Below are 24,195 nucleotides of genomic sequence, written 5' to 3'. Positions count from 1 at the left end.
GGTATCTGACCCACGGACATTTGAAAAGATATTACCCCAAGCAACGATACAAAAAGAAGTACGTGAAAAGCGAAATAAACTAATTAGTGAGCGACCCAGAAACAATATGAAATTGTGGTTGGTGTTTTTTATGTATTAATTTATTTATTACTTTCTTTTTCTTGGATTGGTGAAATTTGTAATCGAAATCTTCCTATGACTTAGCTTTGCCGCCAGATCTAGTTGAATTTATTTCTATGACAAACAAAATCAATTAGTTATATTTGCGCCCCATGTAATGTAGCCATTGTGTTCAACTGGAAAAAAAAGACTTTCTCTCCAATTGTTGGGAAATTTCGGTCAAACACTGCAGTCCGTGAAGATCTCTGTAATACTAGGTGAGTGCGAACTGAAAATTGCTTCAATCTGCTATTACAGTATTAACGAGACAAATTTTAGTAATTGAAATTACTAAAATTTGTTTCGTTAAAATCGTCCACTAGTCTGAAAATGCCAATGGTGACCTGTGCAAGATTTTGCAATTCGTCAGTTTTCAAACTTACGTCCCTATACCTTGGCAGATGGAAAAGCTTAAAAGCTGGCTCAAAAACAATGGTATTACACTAATCTCTGTCGTACATTCCGGAAAAGAGGATGGAGAGATGAGAAATTAAATTTCGGCATTCACAAAAGTTGACTTTGTATTGTTATCTCAAAAGAAACTTGAAGGCTTTTATTCTTATAAGCTTTCTGTACCGTCGAGTGTGAGCTCGCGTTTTTGCTTTGCATTGAACGAATAAGAAATGCACCCTAACTTTGTTTTACCATCATAGTTTTATTTTGTGATAGTTGAAACTGAGTCCTGAATCTAAGTCCTTTAGGGAAGAAAAACCATGAGGCTATCCCTGATCATCACTGCAGTCCTGTGTGTACGGTTGACGATGGGAGGAACAAACAACAACTATTGTGGAAAAAGTAAGTTACCGTATTCGCACTTATTTTTGCGCGTCCGAATTTTCACGAATTAACAAAACTCGAGAAATTTAAAACTCGCGAAAAAAAATCGTGAATTATACACACGCGATAATTAATACAATTTAGCAATTGCATAAAGTAAGTGTTACTCGAAACGAAAATGGCTTCCATAAATGCTAAAAGTTTCATTTCTGTCTTGTTTGGTTATTCTCTTCTGGATCTGACTTTCTTCCTGCAGTTCTTTCGGAATGTCTCTAGTACAAGTGATCATAACGACCATTAATCGGTTCTTTGTAGTTATCAATGAAGGATATCACCATAGGATGAGAGAAAGCTTGTGATGCCACTGTTGTGAGTGGAGAAACGAAACTTCCCTCGGAAAATCGTTTTGAGATCCACTAAAAGCGAAGGGTTGATTGTGTTTGAGCCTTTTCAGGCTAAAATTCCATTTTGAAATACTTTAGTACGGTACATTGATGATTCAGTATCTCTGAAAAGGTAATGGAAATAAACACTTTGTTGACGTTATTTGGCGGAATTTAATGCTCTTTATTCAATTAGTCTTCTTACTTTCGCGAAAAATGACTTAGCCGAAATCGCGAAATTAAGTGCGTTACGCCCATAACTAACATTATCTTTCAGGCCGATTCTGGACTCGCCTCTGCCACAATCTCCGCCTCCCAACCATTGTATCCTTTTACCCAGACAAGAAAGGATAAACGGAAAGACAGTTATTCCTCCGTATAGTCCTTATTACGACAGTAACCACTCTCATGTTATCTTTTTATGATAACCAGTTCTTCCACGGATAATACGTCACCTCTCGCGCCTTGCGTGGATGTTTTCCTGGAAGATGAAAATGCGTGTAAAGCGGCTTGAGCTGTCCACGTGAACAAAATCCGCATTACAGGATTGGCTATTGGCAGTGATCCAAAAATAACCTGAGAGGGATTACCTTGTGAATAAGAACTATATGAGGGATTAATTTCCACACCCAAGTAAACAAGGAAATACTGCATGAGTGAAAAGTACTCAAGGAGACTACCAGCAGTGTTGTTTCACTTTCCTTCCCAGATCCCTATCCTGACATCACTCTGCACAAATTCGCGGCGTGGGATTGTGGCAGCGATGAAAGCAAGCTTCTCGTTGATATTGACGCTGTAAACATCCCCATCTGCGTAAAAGGCAATTTCAGCATCGGCAGTGCAAACCCCGGCCCGTTCTCCATTGTTTACGTTGCTAGCATAACGGGGACAATAATGGGCTTTTTTCCGATTGTAGAAGACATCCCCATGTGTGATGCCGGACCGTGGTAAGTTCAAGCTCGACATAAATAGTAGAGGTCGAGATGGAGACGTAGCATGTGAACGATCCAATATAAATTAAGAGTTGATTATATAGACACGAGTGTTTTACTGGAAAAGATAGATACCTCTTGCTAACCGAGTTCGAGGTCCGTACTGTAAGTTACGGACCGAATCTTTTCCCCTTCGATTTATGGCCCAAGCGCGAAGTGCGCGGGTCATAAATTGCTCGGATGAATTATATTACCTCGTATCAAAAAGCTCATTTTACTCGCTACGCTTGTTCGTAAAATACTGTTTTTACCACTCGAAAAAAAAACTGATATCATAGCGACGCCGTGTAATATCCTTTATATATAAAATTCCTTTACATAACAAGGCACGCATGGCTGGTCCTGATAAGTCAAGACTGTGTCCTACGAGTTTGAGTGTTGGCAACCAATTTCCTCGACAGTATGTCAATTACCGCAAGTGAAACGTTTTCATCCCACCTTTATTGCTTTGTAAACCAGGATAGACTATACTGGATAACCTGCTGGTTTTCCAAGCTCATACTATGTGCTTGAGTTTACGCACCGTCATTAGAAGCCACATGATAAAGGATGCGTTTCTTTGGGGTGATCAAAGATCACTCGGATAATGGTGCACCAAAGGAACTAATGAATGCTTGTCCAGAGTGAACAAGCACTTTCCTAGACGTAGATTTCGATGGATCATTTTAACTACTCTTGATTAGTTGATGCTGCAATCATGGTATCAGAAAACTACCCAATCATTGGTGACCACGTTGGTATCGTTTTCGTGACACTATATGTCACCATAGCAACAGTATGTTCTGTTAAAAGCACCCTTAATTTTAGCTTTAAGTATACTTATATTTCAAAAAGGGCACAGGTGAAACTCATTTTTTTTTAAATTTTCGAAAAATTAAGGTGGCTCTGAACCCCATCTACAGAATTTTTTTAATCTCTGCCAAAAGTTGCATCTTATCCTGCTTATAACAATTCGATTTAAAGAACGGTTTCACTGAGCCCTTTTTTGAAATATAAGTACTTCAAGCTAAAATTAAGGGTGTGTTTAGAAGGTCATATTGTTGTTATGGTAAGGTATTGCGTCGCCGAAATGAAAACGGCGTGTTCGCCAGTGACTGGGCAGTAATAATGACCCATCAAAATATACGTCATGGAAATTGCTGAAAACCGTTTTGATCCACCTTAATGCACCATGATCTGAAGATCTGGATCATTAATCGTGATCGGGTCATCCCGAAGAAACACACCCCTTTTAAACGCTTTAAGTCTCGTCTACTCGAGCAATTTTTGTGTGACAATTTTTATGTGACAAAGACATTTCATCTTGTAGATGGCACGGCAAATATTTGTCACCGTTCAAAGTTTAGTGCGCCAGAAGTGACTTTGGACAGCAGAGATACGCAAAAACAAGGCGAGGCTGCATACTCACTCTCCCAAAATATGGCGCTAACGAACATATTTGCCACATTTTATGTGAACGAGTCGTCTACACGAGCAATTTTTCGTTTGTGACAACTTTTTTCGTCACATGCGCCAGCTTTTCAGCAAATATATTTGTCACATAAACATTGGCCAATTTTCCTCATCTACACGAGCAAATAAGAATTGTCACATAAAAGTTGCTCGTGTAGATGAGGCTCAACAATTCTAAAGCGTGATCTCTTTTGTTTGTAGCTATATGCTTGTGAACTGCCAGAAATTAAAAACTCTGCTTGGAGGTAAACTTCTGATTAATTCTGACTACACTAACACGAGACATTCACTGTGAATAGTTTATTAAGAATGCGTCAGTCAGTCATCTGATATAGATGTATTTCGTCTTACAACATAATCTGTATCCTTGCATATTACAACCATTGGTTCTAGCAATTAGAACCTGTACTACGCCATGTACGAAAAACCACTGAAAAACCACCCTTTTGAAGGGGCCAAAACATATGGAATGGGGTGGGGCAAGTCTTTTTACGAACGTTTACAGCATGGTAAACTGCTTTATGTTTTTTTTTTTTTTTCGGGGTTGGGGGTGGAGCAAGTAGGATTGGCCTCTACAGCCACAACAGGCGCTGCACCTCAACCGCAAACGGCCGGCTGAATCATGGCGCAGAGTTCCCTTGTCTCCCGAGACAGACGGACTGTTTCCATTCTGTTTCTTTTTGGGGGGTAGGGCGATTCTATCAAAAGAGTTCTAAGCAAGAAAAGTAGAGAAATTTGAGACCGGCCCTACCTCTCTTGACTGAAGTGAAATGAAATGTCAGCACAGTCATTCAGCACTTCCGAACTGCCTACCACCCAACCCGCCTTCCCTAACAATAGGAAGCTTAAGCAACGACGACGGCGACTCCGAGGACGACGACTAGACAAAAATATATTCCTATTTTGCCAGCGAAATTCGCAATTGTCTAGATATGTTCAGCACGCCAATGGCTCTAAAAACGTGCTCAGGCTAAATATGCAATGACAGCGTTTAATTGCAAATGGAAATACGAGAAATTAGCCGTCATCGTTCGCGTACGAAGAACTTGATCATTTCACGTTGTTGGTTTGTAGAGGACGGCAAAGAAATGAACAAAGATTTATAACGCACGTGCACAACCATTGTTTTGCCCATTAAAACTTTTGTTTAGTGTCGTTCTCGTTGCCGTCATCGTCGTGGTTTGTTTTTAAGGGAACCTCGACAACAAAGTAGCCCGTCCCCAAAAGCTGAGAAACATTTTCTTCTTTCACTAGCTAGCGCTGAAGACGCGAATGATCCCAACTGCGTTGTGACAACTGGTGATGTAGAATTTCTGGTGAGCACGATGCTAGACGGGCCAGTTAACCTTCCTCCATCCGTTGTTGTAAGTGTTACAAACATCGCTGACTTAGAGGGAGGGGATGTGGGGAGACTGTTGTTTTGCTTAGCTAGTTGGGAATTAGGAAAGTCACCACAGTTATACCATCCTTTCAAAACAAAAATTAAACGCTCTTGTAATTTCTCGTTTGGATTATTGCAACGGCATTCTTTATGGTATCCCGGAATACCAAAGGGATAAGCTTGAACGGATTCAGAAAACCGCAGCGCGCCTTGTGACGGGATTCAAACGTTCAACCCACGTAACACCACTAAATGACTTGCACTGGCTTACAGTTGAGCAGAGAATTAATTTTAAGATTCTACTTACAACTTATAAGATCTTGCACAACCAATCCGCCAATTACCTGAACCCTCTCTTTAAGGAATGCCGTCCATTGCATAATTTACGATCTACATGCATCACGCTCGTCACTCAGTATTAGTTGTCAAATGGTTAAAACGGACAGTTATGGTGCAAGAGCCTTTTCTTTTGCCGCACCGAAATTGTGGAACTCGATACCAGAAGGCATTAAGAAAGCGAATACTGTGGAAAGTTTTGACACTAAACTGAAGACTGATTTTTTTTAAGAAAGTTTAATTTTTACTTCATTTTAGTCTGTTATTTTTTTTAAGTAATTGGTTAGTTATTTTAGTCAGTTAGTTAGTTGATTGGTTATTTGTGCTATTTCATTTCGTGATTTGCTGTTAGGCGATGCGCCCTATAAAAATGTAAATATTGTTGTTATTATTACCATTATCATCATCATTATCATTATCATTATCATTATTATTATTATTATTATTATTATTATTATTATTATTTAATAGGCTACTTTAGTTGACTTTTTCCCAGTTGTTTCAAAATGAGGTTTGATGTAACACGTTTCACGTGGAAATAAGTCTCATCCACATAAAATGAAGTGTAAGTAAAACATTTTCACCGAAGCAGCTCGAAACGAAAGAGTTCAATCTGGACTATGGCGTGTTTCTTTTGATTGTCTAAATTAACTGTCTTTTAATTTCTTTTTTTGTTTTTGTTTTTTTTTTGAATTCCTTTATTAATTTTAATTTGTTTTCTATTTTGGTTCATAGAGCGGAATACAAGGAGCCGCTGTTAATACTGAGATCGATATCGATGCTGATATCATGGCGGGCCTCACCATCAAATTGGCCTGCATCTTGGAAGAAATGCCACTCAAATTGCTAAAGTAACTCAGAACTGAGAAACACGACTATAACAAAATGCTGTGTGAGCCATATTTCGGTAGCTGAAAGAAACTAAGTTGAACTCATGGTAGTAGTTGTGTTGTTTTAAGTCTCTGATCGTGGAGCTCGTATGATCATATTCCGACAGGCTCGTTCTTCCACGCGTGCCCATTCACTCCCAGTCGTGTAGCCTGCGAGTAAGCTCTCTTGGCAGTTCTTGAAGTAGTGTTTGGCTACCAGAGAAGCAGGAACCTTCCCCTTGTTTCTTCCCCTTGCACTATTTCCAAATGAGCGCATTTAAAAAACAAATGCAACGTGAGTATGAGGAGGCAGAGGATTACAAAGCCTCGAAGAGAGCCTTTGACCGCCTTTTGCGCGGTGCTCCTCCTGGAATTTATTTATTATTTTTTTTTTTTTTTTTGAGGGTGAGGACAGGTGAATGTTCACCGGCTAGGGGTTGCACGGCCAAAACCAAAGGTATAAATGGGTAAAAATCTTTGTGCCGTTCACTCCCTTGATCATGTATTCCAAAAGGAAGTCTTCTCAAACTCATTCATACTTCATCAAGTCAAACGTATTCTATTCTACGTGTCCACCTATTTTGTTTGAAGTAAAATGTTCTGAGGACATTTTAACGACGTTTATAAGTTAAATGGAAGTGTTGGATGGGAATTTGTATATAGAATATTGTTTTCTCTGTAGCAGAAAGATGGGCCTATAACCAAAAGGACTTTTTAAGTGAGGGAAGGGGAAGGGCAGGCTCGCAGTAAGCATATGTTAAGATTTTCCAAACAATCGCCTCTCGTTTTAATAGCTGCCATGACAGTGTTTCTACGAACCGACTAATAATAGTAGATAAAAGAGGTAACCTCGAGAATCAAATTAGACTATTTGTATGGAAACATACAGCCGAAACAAAACTGCACGTCTCATATATTTTCGTTAACAGATCGAAAACTACATGTCATACTATTTGGACTAAGAGTTTTTCAATGAGGACATTTCAGTGTGATCTAAACAAAGTCATGGTATGAAAAGGAGCGAAAATTTGTGGTGTAGTGGTCGGCGCGCCCGCTGTTAGACACTGGAAAGACTTCAGTGAAAAGCGAGCGAGGGAGACTTTTCTACTGAAAGCTTAAGTCCTCTAAAGTCGTTTATACTCTGGAAAATTGTGACAAACGAGAACGTTTTACGGGAATTTCTGAATTAGCAGCGCTGGTAAAAATTTTGCGTCTTGTGCAAGTCAAATGAAACAGAATAAAGCAAGATTAATTGTTTACGTGGCTGTCATCATCAAGACTGCAAATATCTTGTGGCTCAAAACCGATCAAGTTCATTGAGGTATAACAGCACAAGACCCAAATATCAGGTAACAAACATTACTGGAGTGCTATGCTTGATTTTATGCCGAATTTCTGAACGAAATTGGGCCGATGTTAGGTCTTCTGTGAATTGTTTGCTGCTCTTCTTCTTCATACAGTTGCTTTCGTTGCACATTTACCAGCCTTTTGAAATGTTCCGTATCAAACCAACATAGTTGAGTTAAACTTAATTGAGACTTTCTGCGTATTTTCTAGTTTCCGGGATGGCATTGCCCATTATTTCTTGTTTCTCCGCGGTAGAAAGCTCGCCAAATCGGTTTTTATTCGGTATTTGTTTATCAGCTATTGCATTACCAGAGTTTTGTCTTCCACCGTAAAATTTTTATTTGGCGACACTTGCCGCTCTCATTTCCCATTTACTGATTGTTACAACGCTGCACAAAGCGAAACATGTAGAGCAAAAAATTAATCTTACACTGGGCTATTTAGTGTTACCACTCTTTGTTGCTAAAATTACATCTGGCAGACATAATCCCCAGTTGAAACCTTTTTTAATTATTTTCTTCCAGAATACATGGAATTATTTATTTTTTCCAAATTTCATTTCTCTCTTGAAAATTTGTACCTTAATCGAAATCCTGAGTGTTAAGTCTTTTTTACAGCATATTACACTTTGTAAAGACATTCTGGAACTTTCTACAACTTATTGCTCGATAAATTTCTAAAGTCTTCGGCTATTCTATGCCCGGTTAAAACTACCATTCATTGATTGATTTTCATATATTTTCCGTTGAAGTTTTTATTATATATCTTTTAACACAACTAATATCACCACTCTGGCATTTATTGACAAAGTTGAAACGTTATTTTTTTGTTAACTCTTCACTCTTTTAGAGCCAATAAGTTTAGAAATTAATAGATTGATATGAGTTTAAACAAATCATTTGGATGGGTTCAATAAAACGCGACACCAGAGTTTGACGAGCCTATTGCTCCTAAGAGTCTAACGTGTGAAGACAAATCTTAAGACAAGATCTAGACGAGGACTTTAAGTGACAAACAACTGAAATGGTATGAGGGGTTTGTTAGATTTTGTAAGATACAAACGTAAATCATTACATATAAATCAAATACAAATCTAAATTAGGAACCAGAGGGGTGTAACGAAATTAAGAATAGAGGAACCGACCACTTGTTAAAGACAGTAACCGGAGTTTTTCGCAATCCCTATACCACAGAGTTTAATAAACCTGCTTACAGCGAACAAAATACTGCAATCGAAAAACTTTGCACTAAATTCATTCGAATTTAAGAAACATAAGAAAACATGCAGTGAGCTTTCCGCGAGGTGGAAGAGGACGAGTGAGTGAAAATCAGTGCACTCAAACAAGTATACGTATGATACTTGGAGATCTTACTAGAAGCCATCTATTTTTCTGTTTTTAATGATTTCCATTCCTGTTTGGAAGAAAAATTCCGGGGAAAGTTGTAATTGTATGGCATGAAACCGTTGGCAAATGCTTCTTTGTAGAAGTTTCCTCCGTCCGATTTGCGTTTATGGCCAGCTTTGTTTCATTTTAATTCAGTATATAACCATCTGTAATCTCGGCATTTAGTACAAAATCAACGATAATTAATAACCACAAAAAACCCTCCCATCTATCTTGCCAGTTTCTTTTTCTTATACTGAATTCTACATTTTGTTTTATTTATATTTTTTTTCAAAACGAAAAAAAGAACAATTTTGAAACCCTCCCACTTTTTATTAGTAGACACACTTCAGTTCCAGAGCTTTGGTCAATTTTGTATCCAGTTTTAACAAAAAAGATCAAGTTTTATTTGGCATTTGTTGAAATTTGAATTACATCTTTTATCCCTTCTTACTCCGCTAATATCACCATCCTAGCTTATCTTCACCAAAGCGAAATTGAACTTTTCGTTCTAAATCTTTTGTTTGAAAAAATTAATCATTTGTATTTGTTCTTGATATTTATTTATTTGTTCAAGTCTTTACTTCTATTGTGGCGTGCGAAAAGAAACTTTATCACTCTTTGATCCATGAAATAAAAAACTTTGTGCCCTCACTTTGAGCTCAACGTAAGTTGAGCAGCAGTGGTTTTTTGCTTCAGATTTTCGTAACTTTGACTTCTTGGCCTGGGAGAAAAGAAAACCGTTTTTTGTTATATGATGATCAACTCAAAACAAGACGAGGAAGTCATTGCAACTAAATTGTAGTAGCCCAGTTTAAAAAGTTCCCTGATCTGATGCGTCGACAATATCAGTTGAGATTTTCGTAGACGCCATTTGGTAATCTTACTTTTCTTCTGTTAAATTAACCAATGACGAATTTATAAACTTCAAAAAAACGAATTCATCTATTATTTGCAGTACGTGAGGTCATTTTTATTCAACCTTCAGAGAAACAAAAAGGCTTGTATCTAGACCAGTCAACCTCGAAAAATCTATCAAATGTTTACTCTGCAGCTGAGAATGAAGCTTGCCTTGTTGATGGCTGTGGTACTTTTGGCCAGCGTTCGTAATGGCGAACAAGCAATTATGTCATGTCCTAAAAGTAAGTACAGTAAGCAAATGATTTTTCACTAGATGGCAAAACAGCTCTCTATCACTACACCTTTACTGCATTTTGGCACTATGCGTGCGGGAGTTCCGTCCAAATCTCTCCCCTCAGCTAATGTCATTTGAAGCAGAATTTCCCGCAGTTGGTGGCACAATGAACATAAGAGCTCAGCTGAGGCCAAAATGTCATGTGACTTAGCAGCGATTCCGAATTGACATATTTTTCTTTTGACGTGCGTCAGTCATATGGAGCCGTTCCACGTGACTTCGTTTTTTAGTGCTCAGTCAGTTTTGCTTGTCACTCTTTTTGACAATTGTGCGTCATGAATCTGTAAATCGGACAAATTTGACGTCGAGCATTGGAATAACTTTTATTACGCTTTATCTTTTCATCAATCTTCTCAAAGTATGTTGAAATATTTTCAGGTGATTATGCCTTGGAACTCACAGATTTTCACATAATCGACCAAAAAACTGATGCCGACTTACATAAGCTAAAAGTTTATCAGGAAAACCTGCTCGAAATCACTGGAAGCCTAACAACTAACGTCCCTGTTAGCGCCACTTCATTCACTGCCAATGTACGACTGAACTTGAACGGAGAACGATATTTTCTTGGTATGCCATTTATTGTGAATCAGCCCGTCGACTGTCCTGACTCACTCACTGCTTCAAGCAGCGATCCAAAGCAATGGTATGTACATGATGATATCTTGTAAGTATACGTTCATGGGTTCACTTCGGCCATGTTGGAGGGCGTTATCATAAAAGCAGTGACCCAATCCTTTTACTTACTCTAGATATGATTTGCGACTTTCACTTCAATCGGCGCTTCTAATTTCCACAATAATGTGTTACAGGAGTATGCAGCGGATCTGTCCCTTGAAATATCTGTTCTCTAGCCGGCTGGCTAGAGAACCCAGGTTGTAAGCCCCTCAGTCTGGGTATTTCCCGTGGGTTGTACTTGATGAACGACTGAAACTTGCTTCACTCAAGGAATATAAATTGCGTTGGAACCGGCGCCCTGAAGCGCGTTTTTTGTGCGTGTAAATCCAAGTTTTATGTCTACTGGCTGGAAAATTTAAAGGTTATTTGCTGGAAAGAAGCATTTCAGACATTTCTGCTGGGAAAAAGGAAAAGTTATAAATTTGCCTAGCTTGATTACGGCTTTGTACACGGATGATCACTTGACTAAAGTTTGAATGGAAACTATTTCATTTTACTACGTTTTTTGCTTATAGGATTGCTCAGAATCAACTTAGTGTTTTAGTACCTTGCGAGCGAATTTGATTTGAATTAACAGTGTTAGCAGTTGGAATGTTTAGAGTTCTTGGTGATGCATACCAGGTTATCACTAGCAAAAAGAACGTCATTTTGCCTTCACGTCAAGTTACTCCTCGAATATATCTAAAAACTTCCGTTTTAAAATGATTAACTAAACAACTAGCAAAAAGAACGTCGTCTACGGCTTCGTGTTTACACGACCATGGAAAAGCTCATTTCTAAATCGACACTTGCAACTGAGTTTAGTTTTAATCTACTTCAGTGTTCTATTTATGCGCTCAGCACAGCTGTAGACTGCTGAAAGAAGTGTGTGATAGCCTAGACACTCCTTGTATTAAAGTTGTTGTGGTATCGAGGGTAATTTTGACTATAGCTAAGATAAAATAAACTACTACGTCATGCTTTGTAAAAATCCTTCTTTAATTTCACGCCGTGTAATTACGTGATCTTACATGTGATCAGCTCATGAAATATTCAAGACATTACAGTTATCCTGTTCTAATAGCAGTGTTTGCTTTTTTCAAGTGTGATCACTGCTCTCTGTGACGGGTTGGCAGCGATGTTAGGAGCAGCGGAGACATTTTCTTGCGAACCAATTTCAGGAGTGATTTATTTCCGTGCCTCTGAGCTGGCAGTGCCTCCAGTTAAACCGGGCGTAATCCCAAGTACTGTGGTATGAGAAAAATATAATATTGTATGCCAAGGCAGTTCTAACAAGAACTAAACCACTGATGGCTTGAACTTGATTCACGTATGCACTGCCAAATATCACCCACCGCCCACTCAATACGTAACTTTAAGAGTAATAGGGCTAAGCCAGTTTTTTTTTTTTTTTTTCAACTCTCTTTCCATAATCAACACGAATAATAAGACGCTGAATGCTGAAAAGTAAAATTTGGGGGAAAAAACGTTTTAACTTAAAGTTGGAAAATTATGGTTACCAAAGAAGCAAAAGTTCCACCATTAACGATAACTCTACGTAACTAACCAAGATGTAAATTTCTAGCTAAATTTTAGTTCAAATCACAAGCTTTAATGGTTTTACCTGATTTCTTTAGTCTTATTCTACAAAGCCTCGAACCAAGAATAATTTCAATAGGGCACAACGCAAGACTTCTCTTGAGAAAAATAATTTACTGGGTTTATTTTGTGTTTTTCTCATCGTCTAGACGAATGCCTGGAACCCCAAAGTGCAAATCAAGATCGAAATTTACACTGATGGAGGTACCATGATAAGCTGCATAAGTAAGGAACTCTTGCTGGATGTTAAGCCATAACTTATAACATAGCCCTGTGAATCCTGGGTGGAGCAAAGAATTTTGGAATATTCACCACTTGAAAAAAGAAAGAAAAATGATTGTTGATTCGTTGGAAATATTCGAATTCATTAGTCTTTCATTCTCAGAAGTGAATTTACGCCTTTCTTTACTTTCTTTTCTTTCATTTGCTCAAAGCGACCTAAGTGTTTAAGGGGTTTGACACTGCTGGGTGCCTGGCCGGCAATGACGTGGGGCTCAAGGATGTAACATAAGGTAAAAAAGCGTTAGGATTTCAACGCTTCACTCATAAGGACTCCAGTTCTTACAGTAGCTGAAGTAAAGAACACTGAAAGTTTAAAAACAAGCAAAATACCTAGCTGCACGTGCGTTATACATTAACATACATTTCGTTTGCGTGCCCTCCAAAGCAACCGCGTGAAATGACACATTTCTGCGTAATTTGTTTTTTTCTGTGTGTTCCTAGTTCTTAATTGGATGTTTTCTTGTGGAGGGGTGACGTGCTTTAACACCAGGCCGAAAAGAGTACAAGTAATTTTGAATTCCTCTTAAAACAGGAACATAGTGCTCTGATTTAAAGGCAAACAGTCAGTAATCTTCATCCAATATCACTGCTAGTAGAATGAAATTAAAGTTAGTTTATTGGATCAGAGACTGCGTATAAGTTTTTAGCGGTTGATGAAATCAACATTTTCCTTCGCAATCATACTAATATATATGAATACACTAACGGTTACTCTTTTCGTTCATTTGTCGATAACTTGCTTCTTTGTTGTGACCTTTTAATTCTATCATTGCTGGCGGTAACCTTTCTCGTGTAGAACTGACTGATATCAGGCCTTTATTGTTTCTGCAGCATTTTGCCTTTACGTCAAGTTACTCCTCGAATATATCTAAAAACTTCCGTTTTAAAATGATTAACTAGACAACTGTTTTCTTTCTCAGTTTCTGCGTCTTTTTATTAAAATCTCTGATACTTTTATAATTCAACAAATTCTCAAAAACTAAAAAAACATTGAGACAAAAAAATGTTTAATTTTTACAAGTTCTTTGTTGACATCTTAAGCTGGACATTTTGCCACCAGGAAGCAAAACCCTTTTTCGTCTGCACAAAATCCCTTGCTCCATTCAAGATAAAAACGATGATGTGATAAATTTTCACTGTTAACTGGTTCACTGTAGAAAGCTAGAATAAAAAAAAATACTCACAGCTATGCAATTAATGCTTAGTGGATCTTCTACTTTTCTAACGGCGAATGAACTGAAAAAACTGGTTTTGCGACCGTCGTCATGACATCGGACGATGCTATATCATTTAGGATTATTACAGAAAGCAAATGATTTTATGTAGCTTGTGACAAAATCGTCTCCCACCTTCCGATTAGGAAATTTCCTGTCCTCTGGAATATAACTTCGTGGATGCTTCGTCCTGCACTCACTTACAAGAGACATGAGGGTGATTTCAATCCCCTTTAAACAATATAAGTTTCTCACACGCCCTCTTGGTCATTTTACGGTCAATAGCTAGCGTGAGAGGATCTTAAAAATGTTGGCAAACCGTTTACAATTCAACGCTGTTAGTTCTCGATAAGCCTAATAGGTGACAGACTGCCTCTAAACAGGACTGCTTTGAAAGATCGAGGTAAGATGAATTAGAATAAACTGAATTCGATTAATAGAATACGCTTTATTTCGCTTTGTTCAACGTACTTATCCGGGTGGACTAAACAGGGTAATAGTTCAAGAATTTCAAGAATTTCCCAATGGAATGGAGGTTAGTTAAAGGGTCTCTTTTTACACTTTTGTTTTGAGTAATTGCATGCAGTTAGAAGTTTACCATGCCTTGGTGTTGGATTGCTTTTGCCGAAAATAATTTCAGGTTCGCTCGCGCTTTATCAACCAAAAATCTGCCCTTGATCGTTTTGGCTTTTGTGAGCATAAAAAAAAATTATGTCAGTTCAGTTTTGACATATCTGTCTTGTTATCGGTCTTGAATTTCGTCATAAAATTATCAAGATGGTCATTCGGCTGCCCCTTATGGATGCACAGTTTATTATTGACAGTCGGGACAAAAGGCTCTTTGGTTTAAATTTTTATATATTTAATAATGACAAAATCAACAATAGAAATGTTTTTTGATTCACCATTTTATTGTATTTCTCTCCTCTCAAGACTACGTCTGGACGTGTTGGCTTCACTTCTCATAACAGCAACCTCTCTCAACGTCCCTTCTCAACGGTATCCCCCCAAAACAGCATTGAGGAGGGCAGCAAAGAAAGAGAGGAAAATAGCTGGATGGAGGAGCGAGGTGCGCGTTGCACCGGATTGCATGTTTTGTGGGCTGCAGAGTGAGGAGGCCTTACGTGCCACTCGGCATAAAAAGGATAGGTAGGTAGGTATCTCAACGTCTGCTTCTAGGCATGCAACACGTTTGTTTCTATCTCTCAGATCTGCTCTCATCTTGTATTTTCCCTGAAATATTATAGAATACCCCGTAAATATCTTGAAGGACGAGAATTGTTTTCGTGTCTTGCTTTAAGCCGTCAAGAAGTACTAGCATGAAACAATCAGCTGAAATCTGTCTGCTTACATAGGCTAGTAACATAATTATAACGCTCAAATTCGCAGTATCAGTTTAGGACTGGTGCATTCTCAAGTTCGTAGTTCTTTTACCGTCTCAATTATCCCAACAATAACCATCCTTGCAGGCTGGTGCAGCCACTCCCCTCCCGCCCCACTTCCCCACCCCTACCCCCTTTTGCCCACGACTCTCTCTCTAAATCCACCTTCACAAAACATAAAACACATTAAAATACAAAATGAATTCAAGTACATTTGGCAAGTTTTAGAATCCTTCCTGTATTAACTAGTTCCTTGCTATCTTTGTTCTCTTACCCTGCCACCTACCCTCTACCCTCAATTCAAAAAGTGTGGTCCCACCCTTTCCATATTCTTTCTCTATTTCAACCAGTCAAGCAATTAATATTTATTTAGTACCCACGTTGGCTAACATGCACTGATTCTCGTTGTTTGTATACGTCCGTAAACTATTGCTCACCAAATAATTAATATTTAATAATTAGATGGATATTTGATGAAAATTTTGAATAACTGACAGAGAACATTTTTTTTTTGTCGCCATACTTACACTCTTCATGAATAATGGAACATCAGACCAGGGCAGAATTTCCCTTTTCACAATGGCGACGTAGTTGCCATGCTTCATAGGACACTGTGCTCCTTTAAAGAACTTCTTAATCTCGGCACATCCAACGTTGCGAGTGCTTTTGAAAGGTAGATTAAAATTATAAGCCATCGAGCGGTTATTTATATGTACATCTCAAATACATTCACTACTGTCTGGAAGTCTTTGAGCATGTGTTTTATTCGCTATGCTATGAGTCCATGATAACGTTTCTTCCGAACTAAAAAATTGCACTCGAGAGTTTTAGTACTGTTAAATATTCTGGCTCGAGCTCCTCCCGTAGAAACTTTGCGCGAAAATTTTCCAGTCGATAGATTTTTTTTTTAATTTTTACTGCAGTCAGACAATGGGTTACTTGTGTCAGAAATGCAAAAGAAATTGGGGGTCACCGACTTCGTTTCAGAGATAAAGCTCGTGGAAAATTACCCGGATTTTGAAAAATTGGCGTACGTAATTATGGTCTACAAGGGTTTATAGTTAAAAATATCGAGGTGAGTCAACGGAGGCAAACGATCTTAGTCATATTTTGTAGAAGTGGGTCTGTTGCGTAAATAATTCCAAATGTTGCCAACGTTTTCACAAAACGTAATCTTTCAAGAGGCATTCGAAACCGCCACACAGATATGGGAAGAGCTAAAAAGAATGGAATTCGATGGTGCATTTTGCAAAAAATTCAAACTTCTAGTCGATAGATTTTCTTCATTTTTTCGCTAAACGTAGAAAATCGGTAGAGAAAATGATCCATCAGAATAAAAATAGGGGTCACCGAACGTCCACGATCGTTGAATCCGGGCAAAGCTCTAGCAATGGCCATCTGCCCTATCACTGTTCATTTTATTACTTAGCGCGCGCATGGATGCTTGACGTGGCGTGTGAACTTGCGTGCGCAGTAAGGATGCGCAGGAACAATAAGCGCGAACGTCCTTAAGTTTTTACAAAGCTAAACGCCTTTACTTTTCTAGCCGTTCACTCAGCCATTCATTCAGTCATTCATCTCTTTCATTCATTCACTCTTTCATTTGCTCGCTCGTTCGCTCACCAGGGACAGAAATAACTGAATTGCAATATCGGATCGGAATGCGCCATCAAATGGTACTTGTTCGATGCAAAGCCAAGTTTTAACTGTGATATAAAACTTACCACCGTTTCAAACACGGGAGTTGTCGTCCATCTTTCCAAAAGGTCACGCCAATTTTGTACCGCGATCCAGCAGCCCGTGCGACTCTAGAAGCAGTTTTTGAACTTTTCTCAAGCCTCAGAGGACGTGCGGGGAGCCTTACATCAGCGATCCTTACAGGGGAAGAGTCGTCTATAAAAAAGAAGCAAAAATATATTTTCTAATAACATGAGACTAAAGCGCTATTTAATCGTTCGACCGAAGGTAAAGAGCCAGGGTGTTTTTGTTGAAATAAAAGTAAAAGTTGACAAAGTATGAACTTGGTCAAAAAACCGTTAGTGACTAACAGAAAGTACACGTTCTTTAGGTACCTGTTATTCATTTTATTGACACTTGCTTTCGAGCTTTAACCAGCAATGCTTAATTTTCTAATGCAACCTATGGCACTCTCTCCTGATAATTTAGTTTGCATCATTCGACGTGGTGTGGGCCATTCTTCTCAACATCAAAATTAACTCAGACTGCACCGCATTTAACGAGATGCGGTTTTGCTTTTGAAAATTATGAAACTAGCATTGGTATAAAACTTGATTTACGGTGTTTTACATGTAGCACCTTAATTGCTCTAATAAGGACGCCTCTATTTTCAGCGTTGTGTAAATTGATAAATTTTTCCTTCCTTAGATCTAAACATTCAACTTAAGAAAGAACAAGGCTTACATACCACAGTTTTTCCAATCCAGGGCGTCAACAGCAAAAGAAGCGAAAATCGACAGGACAAGGATCAGTTTGAACGCCATGGTCACTTTGTTTCCAAAGAAGCACGGTGAAATACTGCGCTGCACCATACGCTATTTAAACATTTCTGTACCATGCATGTCAGCATAACGGAACTCAAGAAATACAAACATGAACAAATGAATGCGCTGGTAGATATTGCTATTTGCACCTGAGGAAACTGGTTATACTAATATTTGTCCCAATGAACAAAGCACCATATTCTGTTTGAAATCACACCTTGCATCTACTGTATATTTAATATGACACAAATATGAAAGCGAAAATATAATATCGTTTCCACTGACAGATCGAGTGGTTTGAGCAGGGTAGACAAACAGACAGCTCCCAGAATAACTACTAAAGAATATTTTTTAAAGTTTACTTCAATTTTAAAGTTTTTTATTTCAAAACAAAGCAAAAGAGGTATTCGAGAGTTTCGATACAATTCTTCTTATTGAGTTATCAGGCAATATTATCTCTCCCATGTTTAAGTAACTTCGTAACTGGACATAATAATAACCACTCACGGTCACAAACTAGTCTCACAGAAAATTGAAATAGTTGTGGAAACACGCGCCTACGACTCGTGTTAGCACAGCTGTTACGAATTCTTCAAATTTTATGAATGCTTTCAGCTGTGTTTCAACAACTTTGTAGACACACTCCAGGGGCACTCGATGAATCTGTTCTTTGAAGTCAAGTATCAAACACGAAAGACCGTGTTTGACCACCTTTCCAAACACCAAGAAGAGAGTTGAAAATACGGACGGACGTGCAGCAAAAACTAAGGAGAAAACGGAAAACCTTAGATGTGAACTAGTTATTTAACTTGGGTTGTACTTACTGGCTGGTTAACTTTTGTTTAACTGATATAGAGATCCCCATGCCTGCGGCTTTTTAATGACAACAATGATGACAGTCAAGCGGTAGACTACGAGTAGTCCCTCTTTCGCTTAGTCCGTCGTGCGTGACGCAAAAGAAACCCGCGAGACAAAAATGACCGCGCGAAATCCTGGGGGCGAGGAGTGCGGAAAGGAGGGACTACCACCTAAACCCAAGAGTTTGCTCTTTCACGGCCGAGTGATTTTTCGGTGTAGGATTTCTCATCTTGACGTCCTCTTATTATCGCCTGTTTTCAATAACCCCGGGAGATATCCCGAATAAAATTGCTCTACTCTACCCTTCAAGTAGCCAGGCAAAAACATATGCCGTGAGAAGTATACCTTCGTTCAGTATTCGTTCAGCGAAACTACAAAAGAAGTTTTAAAAAGAAGACGGCGAATGAGGCATCAGATAACGATTTTCGCTGCGTCTGTAGGTGTAAATCTTAAAGCTATTGCGAAAATTTCAATGCTGAGTTCCAACCGAGAATTTACATTATGTCTTCGACATAGGAGATCATCCAACTGCGGTGAAATGTTTGCCGATAGCAGCGGAAAGTTTCAGGTGAATGTCCGGTTTCAAGTGAAAGTCCGGTTCAGTCTTTCAAATGGACGGCAGAAAGGCCAAGTTCAGTGAATTTATATTCGCTGACTTGGACGATGCTGTTGAGCGGCGAAATCACTAACACGCTCGCAGTCGGGTTGAGGGCGGAAAGCTTTGCCAAACAAAACACTGGATAAATTTAAATCTTTCCAAAGCCTGTTGGCCGATTCGCAAGAACATTGCGGGTTGCGGAGCGATTCCAACGCTTCAAATTGCGCTGTTACCGCTTCGATTTGCTCCAGTTCCAAAACATTCCTGCAAGACGTCACACGTATCTCGAATGTTGACAAGACGTTGTCAACGCACCTAACATAACCAATCATATTTTTGCGTTGTGAGAGCAACGCATAATTCAAACTCTTGGGCTTAGGCGGTAGTCCCTCCTTTCGCGCGCTCCTCGCCTCCAGGATTTCGCGCGGTCATTTTTGTCTCGCGGTTTTCTTTCGCGTCACGCACGACGGACTAAGCGAAAGAGGGACTACTCGTAGTCCAGTCAAGCGGGTTTTCAATAAGGTTGGTTAAAGAAATTCCTCTTTTCACATGTTTGTGTCTGAGGTAGTTTGAGGGGAATGATGCCTTGAAGTCTTGAATTGTGTTTGCTAACAGACAGGTTCTCTCGCGCTTTACTAGCCGAAAGTCTGCATTTGATTGTTTTGGCCTTTTCTTACCTTCTAACCTCCCCCCCGGGGGGTAATCCCTTCTATGGCATGAGGTATAAAGATATGTGCGGCCCCAAAGGGTAGGGAAAATTTAGCCGTTTTGTCAGATCGAAAAATGGTATCGATTTTGGCCATCTTGGTATTAATTAGGGTGTGGTTTTGCATTCTAGTCTTGAATTGGGCATGTCTTTTTAGAAGAAGCTACTTTTTCATCATCATCGATGCTGACATCAACAAGAGCCCTTCACAGTGACTTTAACAGCGGTCACTGATTTAGGGTTCAGGTCTTAAACAGGGTATCGAATTTTTTGCTCTTTTTAAATCCGAAGCAAAATAAAGTTTATATATGTATGAATGAATGTATGTGTGTCATAAATAGAGTAGGTAAAATCGCAGAGTTTGGTCTTAAATAGGGTAAGGGTGAAATGACCAAGTTCTACGTAGTTTGAGGAAAGCGAACGACGACGACTAATTTTTCGTATTTCTATTTGGAATTGAACGCTGTCATTGCGTATTTAGCCTGAGCACGTTTTTAGAGCCATTGGCGTACTGAACAGATCTAGATAATTGTAAATTTCGCTGGTAAAATATAAATTCATTTTTGACTAGGCGTCGCCGTCGTTGTTGCTAAAGCTCCCTATTAAAGGGCCAACCAAAGTAATAATGGCAATAGCAAGAAAGAGATTTGTTAATGACTGATAAAAACGATACAAACAATTCTTTTTCATCCATGATTTTATTGTATTCTTCTCGTTTCAAGAATACTTCTCATCCTTTTCTCGTCACATACTTTTTATCGTCAAGCGTCCTTAAAGCACGCAAGCATGCCTCCCTTTCCAAACAGCTTCACCATGAATTTTACCTGAAATAAAACATACAATAAGCGGTAAATATCTCAGACAACCGAAGAACCTTTTGGCTTCTCATTCTACGTCGTCAAGAAATTACCATCGTGACAAAAAAACTGATTCCGTCTGGCTTACTCAGAATACAAACGCTATGAATGTTCCAATTGTCAGTTTATTTTAGAGCTAGAGAGGCACGAAATATAGATTTTTGCAGGAGCCACCCCTCCCCCCCTCCCCCCTCCCCCCTCCCCGCCACACTACGCCATCGCTAAATACAACGAAAATATATTAAACACCTGCAAATACAATTAAATCAAGCACCCTCGGCTAGTCTAAAAGTTATTCTTTCATTATTGGCTCCTTGTCCTCCCGAATCTGTTAATCTGTTAAGTCCATTCGCCACCTACACCCTACCCTCAATTTAAAAATTCGGCGTAGAACCCCCCTTGCTCTGTTCTTTGTCTATTTCAGGCAGTCAATTAATATTTCTTTTTTATCCACGGCAACTGGCAGGTGCCACCTTTCAGAACGGTGTGCGTCCCCTTCTTTGTTTTAATACGTCAGTAAACTATTATGTACTAAACAATTTTAGTAGAAATCTACTAGTGTTGTATCACGAATGTCGTTCTCTGATTGGCTACGCTACTCACTATCTATTCTGTGATAGACAGTGAGTAACGTAGCAGTGTACCCTTGTTAACAAAATGACGGCCCCGTCTTGGCGTTTTCGAAGTGTCTGTGAAGAGGATGTAGATAAAGTTTTGAACGACTAGTACATTTATACTAAAACAATTAGATTATTCGCTCTCAATTTGTATGCGTAATAGTTGACTCGAGCTGCACCCTCGTCAACTACCACGCGATAGAAATCACAAACTCATACTCTAATTGTTAAATACAAAAAATAATGGAGGATTTGAATAAAACTCTGAAAACAGACAGAGATCTATTTTGTCACCACAAGAATTTTGATTTCATGTAACTTTGCAGTGAGGTTTTCTGTATATTGTTCAGCCTTCTGTTTTGAGTTTTAATAATCACCATACGCACAAAGCAAAGCAGAAAAAAACTAACATTTGTATAGAAGAAAAAGTTATAATTCGGTTAACTTTTCATCCTAGGTTAGCGTTAACAGGTTTCCGAACATGGTTTCATAAACCCGTCAAGACGGTTGGTTCGATCCTGAAAGAACCGAAGGACAAATTCGATGAAGACCTGTCAACTGGTGTCGTGTATAAAATCAATTGTAAAAACTGTGAAAAACTTTACATCGGTCAAACATCCAGAGCACTGAGATCCAGAACAAAAGAACATAAAAGAGCCGTCCTCACATGTGACAAGAACTCTCTTTTGGCGCAACACTGTATGAAAAACAACCACGAATTTGATTTTAATAATGTCAAGGTCATAGACGGCTGTCCCTTGTGGTCGCGTAGATTGTTCTTGGAAGCGTGGCATTCCATTCGCGAACCGAACTCAATTAATGGTCACGCGCATATTCCAGACATTTACAAAATGCTAAATTAATCCCTAGCGAGTTCCTCACATTCTTATAAACATCTCATTTACATTTACACGCCGTTAACATTCATTTCATCACTGAAGAAGGTTATAGTATTTTAGCCGAAACGTCTATTTTAAGATTTTTAAGTCAGTGACAACAACTTTTAAGATTTTATTACTATGCCTGACTACAACTACAGTATTTTTTAAATCCTACCCTGCTTGTAACAAGTTAACCTGGGATGAGCCCGCGGTCCAACCGAAAACTAGCACTTGGCCAGCGGTCAACTTTTAAAAAACACGCGACCTCGATGGGCTGTAAACTTGAGCCCGCGATATGGTCACGTGATGCTTGTTAGCGGATACCTTGTTTTGACAGGTGTCAATTGATCATAACTTGGATGTCCAATATCAAAGAAGTGCACGGTGCACGTGTTGCAGCTACTTTTTTTTAGCCAGACTTACTTCAGGGTTTTAACCAACAATGCCTAATTTTCTAGTACCACTGATAAAGAGACAGTACCCAGTCTTCTTTCCCCCCCCCCCCCCCCCGGAGGGGTCTTAATACCTCTTAGGGGGTTCAGCCTTTAAAGACCCACAGCGGGAGCTTTCGCGTTACCTTTTAGAGTATTGAGCCGAAACACATGACGGGAGATAATGTGTTGTTTTAGAATTGGTGACTCTCCATGCTCAAGAAAGAGGATCTTGGAACCTCTAAGATGTTTTTTTTTTTCAAAATTTCCGACGAGCTCCCCTACCCTTTTTCTATAGCAGTCTCCTCCCCCGGCGACTCGGTCCTGGTAGCTTAGTCAGTTTACATCATTAACATGCTGAGACATTATTTCAATCTTTGTCATAGTCGGCAGTCTTCACTTTCTACTAGGTTCCTATTATATGTCGAGTATTGTTCTACAAAATCAAGATATGTTTTAGAGTTATAACAGTACGTTTCTGACCATCAGAATGAATCGTATGGAACAGCGTTAGATGTTTTGGATCAAATTAAGTTGGACTGAACTGAGCTTTTAAACATCTTTAACAATAAAATCTCAGTGTAATAATACGGAAACTAGTTTAGGTTTCTTTTTTAACATATAGAAAAATCCAAACAGTGCTTCGTCGATCCTATCACAAAATTATCACTTGTATGAGTTTTATGAATTTGCGCTTCCGGCTTAGATACAAACGTTAAACAAAAGTAGGAAAAAGGCTTACGTACCACACGGTTTCAGTTCCAGGAAATCAACAAAAACCGCGATAACTGCGAAGACGAAGATCAGTTTGAAGGCCATGGTCACTTTGTTTCCAAAGAAGCACGGTGAAATACTGCGCTGCACCATACGCTATTTAAACATTTCTGTACCATGCATTGTTGTTATTCATTGTGGCAGATGCAGTAATAAAGTGTATTATCGTTTGTCACACGATGTAGTCACTTTAGATGTAGATCGCGACGTTTCGACTGCTTACTGCTAGTCTTCTTCAGGCGATAAGGTCGACTGATTGCACGGTGTCATTAATATCACAAAGGTCGGCTGTGATTGGTGCATTTCGATCCTCCTATTGTTCCATTGTTTCGACGAGTAGCTGTTCCTTCAGTGGTCCACTGTTGTACCGTTCTCCTGTTGTTATGTTTTTTGATCGTGGGCATCCATGCTTTAGGACTTTCAATTCCACTCTCCCTGTTGATGTTATTTGGGTGAAGTCTTATGTCAATAGCTTCCTTGACCCTACGTGTGTACCAGTGAGGATCTCGATCAATAAACTTGACCTCATTCCAGATAGGATAGTGGCCGGTCTCGTGTGTGT

General features: G+C 39.0%; 3 protein-coding genes across 4 annotated transcripts; 2 read left to right on the top strand and 1 right to left on the bottom strand.

Moving 5' to 3' along the window:
* Window positions 1-243: 243 nt before the first annotated feature.
* Window positions 244-6,415, top strand: LOC149108243 (uncharacterized). 2 transcript variants are annotated; one of them, XM_089295539.1, is made up of 5 exons: window positions 244-954; window positions 2,029-2,266; window positions 3,965-4,008; window positions 5,018-5,127; window positions 6,216-6,415. In XM_089295539.1, exons 1-5 carry the CDS (start codon window positions 873-875, stop codon window positions 6,333-6,335), a joined length of 594 nt encoding a protein of 197 aa, XP_089151665.1. In that variant the 5' UTR covers window positions 244-872; the 3' UTR covers window positions 6,336-6,415. The 2 variants fall into 2 exon arrangements, with proteins under 2 accessions (XP_089151665.1, XP_089151663.1); XM_089295537.1 differs by lacking the exon at window positions 6,216-6,415 and having other exon boundaries at window positions 244-377; window positions 813-954; window positions 5,018-5,337.
* A 2,235-nt stretch (window positions 6,416-8,650) lies between these two features.
* Window positions 8,651-13,439, top strand: LOC110062330 (uncharacterized). The gene is made up of 5 exons (XM_020769198.2): window positions 8,651-8,722; window positions 10,136-10,223; window positions 10,655-10,922; window positions 12,038-12,185; window positions 12,682-13,439. Exons 1-5 carry the CDS (start codon window positions 8,720-8,722, stop codon window positions 12,787-12,789), a joined length of 615 nt encoding a protein of 204 aa, XP_020624857.1. The 5' UTR covers window positions 8,651-8,719; the 3' UTR covers window positions 12,790-13,439.
* A 1,479-nt stretch (window positions 13,440-14,918) lies between these two features.
* LOC110062329 (uncharacterized) lies at window positions 14,919-17,994 on the bottom strand. The gene is made up of 4 exons (XM_020769196.2): window positions 17,836-17,994; window positions 17,135-17,303; window positions 15,938-16,073; window positions 14,919-15,261 (listed from the first exon to the last, which is right to left on the bottom strand). The coding sequence occupies exons 1-4, from the start codon at window positions 17,957-17,959 to the stop codon at window positions 15,022-15,024; spliced, it is 669 nt and encodes a 222-aa protein (XP_020624855.2). The 5' UTR covers window positions 17,960-17,994; the 3' UTR covers window positions 14,919-15,021.
* Window positions 17,995-24,195: the final 6,201 nt, after the last annotated feature.

The sequence above is a fragment of the Orbicella faveolata genome, unplaced genomic scaffold (assembly GCF_042242905.1).
Source record: "Orbicella faveolata isolate gen_17 unplaced genomic scaffold, um_ofav_v1 contig_26, whole genome shotgun sequence".
In the NCBI taxonomy this organism is placed as follows: domain Eukaryota; kingdom Metazoa; phylum Cnidaria; class Anthozoa; order Scleractinia; family Merulinidae; genus Orbicella; species Orbicella faveolata.
The sequence above is the reverse complement of the archived record's forward strand: the minus strand, read 5'-3'. Positions and strand labels throughout refer to the sequence as shown.